Below are 5399 nucleotides of genomic sequence, written 5' to 3' on the forward strand. Positions count from 1 at the left end.
TTTATATGTTACATGTACAGTATTGATATAGCTTTGGTAATTTATGCATCACTTTACATACTATTCATTTACTCATTGGTCCCTGATCTTAAGGAGCTTACAATCTAGGGTCCCTGTCTCATATGCACCCATTCAAAGAACAATTTTAGACTTTAGTCAATTAAGCTATCAGCATGTCTTTGGATAAAGCATAAGCATTGAGCACGGAACATGTAGGACTACCATTACATTTAACCTTTTTTAAATAACTGTTTGTGTTGTTTTATGAGGCACAACAACGCATACCTAATGCTGTATAATATATAAACAAACAGCATTTGTAAGAAACACAGTTGTAGCCCTGCAAGATACAGGGATCAGAAATGGCAAGAAATTTGTTGGGTTCTTTTTCTCATGTACTCCAAAATAACTATATGGTTGACCGTTGAAGTAGAGAAAGCACAGAGGAATCGAACAGGGATTTCTGTAAGTCACTTAGGGGTCTATTCACAAAGCTGCCGAAGGATCTGGCCGTAGCTTCGGCCGATCCTTCGGCTAGCTTCGGCATCACTTCTGAAAGGTAAGAGCAGGCACACTTCTACAACATTAGTTTGCAAGCTATAAGAACAGGGATAATTAGAGTATCCCAGAAACTCACATATTATCTGATTCTTCAATCCTATTACAGATATGCTGTGTGTTCCTGACTCACAAGTTAAATCTTCTGTAGTACTGTAAATTAAAAACAATAGGGGTATCCATTCCACTCCAACAAAAAGTAGGGGAGTAATTAGAATGTTCATTAACCACCATCATGTTACTCACCATCATGCTTTGTACATCTTTTACTGCATCTTTAATCTCCTTCTCACTGTATGCAGATTTAAATATGTCCCATTGTTTACAGCATTCTGTAGGAAGATAACTTTGTTACTCATCTTCTAACTAAGCTTGTCTGCTTTCTTGCATAAAAAGGATTTTTACTTGCCACCAAAGGAAGGTCTTTTTTGCTTGTCCCTATCCCAGCAGCTCTTTGTAAATGCAATGGCCTTGTCTAGATTCTTCACAAAGCTAATATTCTCCAAGGATTCAAAACTGGGACGCTGACCATCAGATATACTCATTCTTATCATCGAAGAATTATCAACTGCCAAAAAGAATTAAAACAAGAAAGTGGATATTTTCAATTACCACTGAGCTGTACTCTTTACTCATTGTTTTCATATACATTTTCATCACAGGCACCATAGACAGCCACAGCCTTTTTCTCATCCCTGCACTTAAATGCATTAGAGTCTAGTTTGCTACTACACTAAAATGCAAGGACAGTGAAGAAAAGACCACTTCTACCATAGAGACACAAGCGACTCTGCCCCAGGCTAACCAGAACTAGTGCCACCATAATGGCCTCACTGCTGTGTAGGTGCACATTTTCAGAGCTGGGTGGCTTATGGTTGTAACAAAGTAGGTGTTCCTACTATAGTGTTATAAGAAAATCATAACCAATCATGATAACTTTCAATAGCTGCAGATAATCCAATCAGCACATGTCTGCCAGATAGAGAAGGTGAATATACTGTGTGTCAGGACAGTGCTGTGTTACTATGGTGATTGCTCTCGGCCAGAGGGGCTGAGAGGGTCCAGAAAACGTATAGTGTTACACGGAAGAAGCTGGGTTTCCAATTCTTTCCGGGTTTTCTGGAGTATAACTGGGATCTGGGTCCCTGGAGATTTCTAAGAGTCTTGGGCGGGATGAAATCTCCAGTCCTGGGGCCAGGTGCCACCAATTGCCAGGCCAGACTGTCCAGGTGGCTGATAACAGCCCTATCCAGAGAGTGGACAGAGAGGAAGAGGCAGTCAATGGTGCAGGAGTACATACAGAGCGTGGGAGACTGTGTGTATGTGACACACGAGACTCTGAGCTGGAGTCTGGCTGGAGAGACCGAGAGGGCATGTGGCACACGCGCTATGTGGGCGAGGCTGAGAGGGTCTGTGGCACATGAGGTGTGTTTGGAAAGGTAGGGAGGACCATCATCACACAGGGAGGTGTGAAGCTGCGGGGTGTCTGGTCATTAGCTGGCTGAGGCTCTAACCTGAGGTTAGGACATGCTACCAGTGCTGAGCCAAATCTTGGATGTTGCTGGAAGATACATCCTCTTTATATTTATTTGCTGAAAAGAAGCAATTTAAGTTGTACTGTTTAGAAGAAAATAAAGCTTTCTTTGCTGACACGGCTGGCTAAGGATCCTTAAATATCCTAAACGTTACAACTGATTATTGGGAAAACACTGGAGTTTGTGTCTTTCCGAGTTGGTTGCTCTCGGTGGAACCTGTTTGGCCAAAGTATCTGAATTTTCTGTTTTAAAACAGAGTTACTTTTATTTACTTCTGTGTTATTCCCCTCATGTCTCTCAAGCAAGATTCATGGCCTTTGCTGAGTTATAATAGCAGGGTTAAACATTAGGAGAAATCCTAACACCCTCTTAATACTCAAATTGGTAGATTTGCTAAAGCAGGCAATCAGATTACTTTATTGGTTTTCCCAAAAAGTAGTTTGTCCATTAGATGTCCAGCCTTGAGCAGTACGTGCAGAGACAATGGTGATTCGCCGATCTGTAGCCTTCTGTGAGTACAATTATAGAAGCTCTTTAGATGGCTATGGTTGAAAACATATATAAATAAGAATGAGAGCAGAGTAAGGTTAGAGCTACAAAGGATATTTTTAGTAGCTCAGAAGATTTCCATGTTCATTTTCAAAAAACGTTACCTAGTTGGGGGTCAAGGTGTCAGAAGCAGGCTACACCAGACATTTTTTTATTTCCTTTCTTTTCTTGCTATACCCAAGTTCTGTTTGGATTACTTTTTATTTTCAGGCTAGATGAGCAAAGTAATCTCTCCAAAATGTTTGGTGTATTCTCCAAGGCCCTCTCAAAGTTAGATAACCATATAATAGGTCAGTTGAGAGCACTGTTTATTATCCTCACAAGACTCGCATAAAGTTCAAATGGATCATTCCCATATCCAAAAAGAGAAGAAAGAAAAAGTCAGGGCGACCCAAAACTAGTCAGGAAACCCTGTTGTCCCCTCAGTTTGTTGAAATTCTCCACTTCTAGACCTACTGATTGAACCTATTTGTTTTCTAGACAGTCTTCAAAAGTTCTTCAAAGCCAACGTAACCGCTACTAACAAAGTTAACAACATTTATTAGGATCAAACCAGAGATCAGTTTAATCAGGTCTGTTTTATACTTGTTTTATGCTTTCATGGCCATCCTCTTAATGGCATGTTGTAAGGCACTGAGTGAGGCCTGACAGTGACAGCTCGAACACCAATAAGTTATTAACTGACAAATCCACTAGGTAAGTGGATTCCTGTAAGGTATTCAGGTCTACTGCGCATGTGTGTTGTCCCTTTGTTCGTACCATGAGAAAATGGGCAATTGCGCGCATGCATGTGCATCGGGACGTACACAGTGGCGAAACACCTTGCCCCGGGTGCACAGCTGAGGGGGGGCGCTGTCCAAAAATTGCACTTTTGGCTAAATGCTGAAAGTGCCATTTTCCTGCCGATACATCAGCGCATCAGTGATTTCTTTCCTCCCCGCTGGGCGCTGCTCTGTGTCCCAGCGGGGAGGAGAGAAAGTGACGACCGAGCGCTGCGAGAGGACAGCGCTATGAGCGGCCTCCGTCTCTCCTCCCACACCGCTCAGCCGCCTATCACAGTCCGGCAGAGTGGTGTGGGGGCGGAGACAGGCCACGCTGTCACAGGAGGCTGAGCTCTCCTCCCTGCATCGCTCGCTCAGCCTCCTGTGACAGCGTGTTAGAGAGGAGAGCGAGTACAAACATCAGTGATTCGCAGCTCCGAATGGAGCGCACCATTCGGAGCTGCGAACTGAGGACAGCACACACATCTATTTCTCATATATCTTGGCTTCAAACCAGGTACATTTTCCCACTTCCCCTTCCCCTTTTTTAAATTGAGTTTTGATTGTCACCTTGTTTAGGCATTGATATTTGTTGCTGTGTCACCATCAATGGGAATTTCACACACCCAACAGTAGTGGATAGTAGTATACACACATGTCCCACCTGGGATTTGGGAAACACATAGCAAACTGATTAATTTTTCTGATCTGACCGGACCGATTTTCCTTGCGTTCCTGTGCGGCCAATAGCATTGCGGCGGAAGGCGTGGCTGCCATTCACTTCAATGCACCACTACGCCCCCTCCCGCCCCACAACAAACTGAACTGGCTACAATGTGAACCAGTGCGTTCCGGCCACAATCGGGAGGAACGCACTGAGGATGGTGTGAATGAGGCCTCTATTAATTGCTCAGGACATGTCTAGCAAACGTATGCTGTATGCATCTCGAGTCATCGACTCAAGTAATTGTCCATGTGCCAAATCATTGATATTTTAAATTGACGGCAAACATCCATTTAACACAACAACAAAGTGATGTGGCATGGGCGAGCAAAACGCCAATGCCGGACTGCCACCCAGCTAACATGGATGCGCTTGGCCAACCCTCCATCTTTCTTTCAGTGAGCAGTCTGTGAAATTTAGGTCTGTTCATCATGTTTTCTTACTAACAACGCATTTGCACTTATTAGATGCCTACCATCTTGCTCATTACATAGTTAGCAATCTTGTGTTTAACAAAAAGTAATCATAAAAAAATCAGTTAAATAACACGGTTTGCCGCTACCTAGCTGATGGATTTACAGACATTGCAGACACAAATGGAACCACCATCATGAATTTGGCGTTCCTGCACTGAGATGCTATGTTGGAATAGCGACAGTGTTCTGGAGCGTATTAGATTCTGCTGCACATCCATTTCTAGATTTGCATGATAGTGTAGCCAGGGCTCAAAATTTCAAGTCCTGAGCTACTAGCCAGGCCTAAAAGTTACTCGCTACCAGTTGCCCCACCTAACCCCTACCCTGCCCCGGACTTAACTCCGCCAGGTCAGTAATGTAACGCACAGCGCAGAGGTCAGCGTGACGCACAGCGCAGAGGTCAGCGTGACGCACAGCGCAGATGTCAGCGTGACGCACAACGCAGAGGTCAGCGTGACGCACAGCGCAGAGGTCAGAGTGACGCACAGCGCAGAGGTCAGAGTGACGCACTGTGCAGGGTCAGTGTGACGCACTGTGCAGGGTCAGTGTGACGCACAATGCAGAGGTCAGTGTGACGCACAATGCAGAGGTCAGAGTGACGCACACCGCGCAGAGGTCAGAGTGACGCACACCGCGCAGAGGTTAGAGTGATGCACACCGCGCAGAGGTCAGAGTGAAGCACACCGCGCAGAGGTCAGAGTGACGCACACCGCGCAGAGGTCAGAGTGACGCACACCGCGCAGAGGTCAGAGTGACGCACACCGCGCAGAGGTCAGAGTGACGCACACCGCGCAGA

At 45.0% G+C, this 5399-nt stretch overlaps 1 protein-coding gene across 1 annotated transcript in view; it reads right to left on the reverse strand.

Annotated features, from left to right (window-relative positions):
• Window positions 1-959: 959 nt before the first annotated feature.
• The window catches only part of LOC108788443 (ankyrin repeat and protein kinase domain-containing protein 1-like), a 22079-nt gene continuing 17639 nt past the window's right edge, over window positions 960-5399 (reverse strand). The window contains exon 5 of the mRNA XM_018558199.1: window positions 960-1126. Within this exon, the coding sequence (XP_018413701.1) occupies window positions 960-1126 (167 nt within the window). The remainder of the gene's footprint in view (window positions 1127-5399) is intronic.

The sequence above is a fragment of the Nanorana parkeri genome, unplaced genomic scaffold (genome assembly GCF_000935625.1).
Source record: "Nanorana parkeri isolate BGI_ZX_2015 unplaced genomic scaffold, ASM93562v1 scaffold325, whole genome shotgun sequence".
NCBI lineage: Eukaryota > Metazoa > Chordata > Amphibia > Anura > Dicroglossidae > Nanorana > Nanorana parkeri.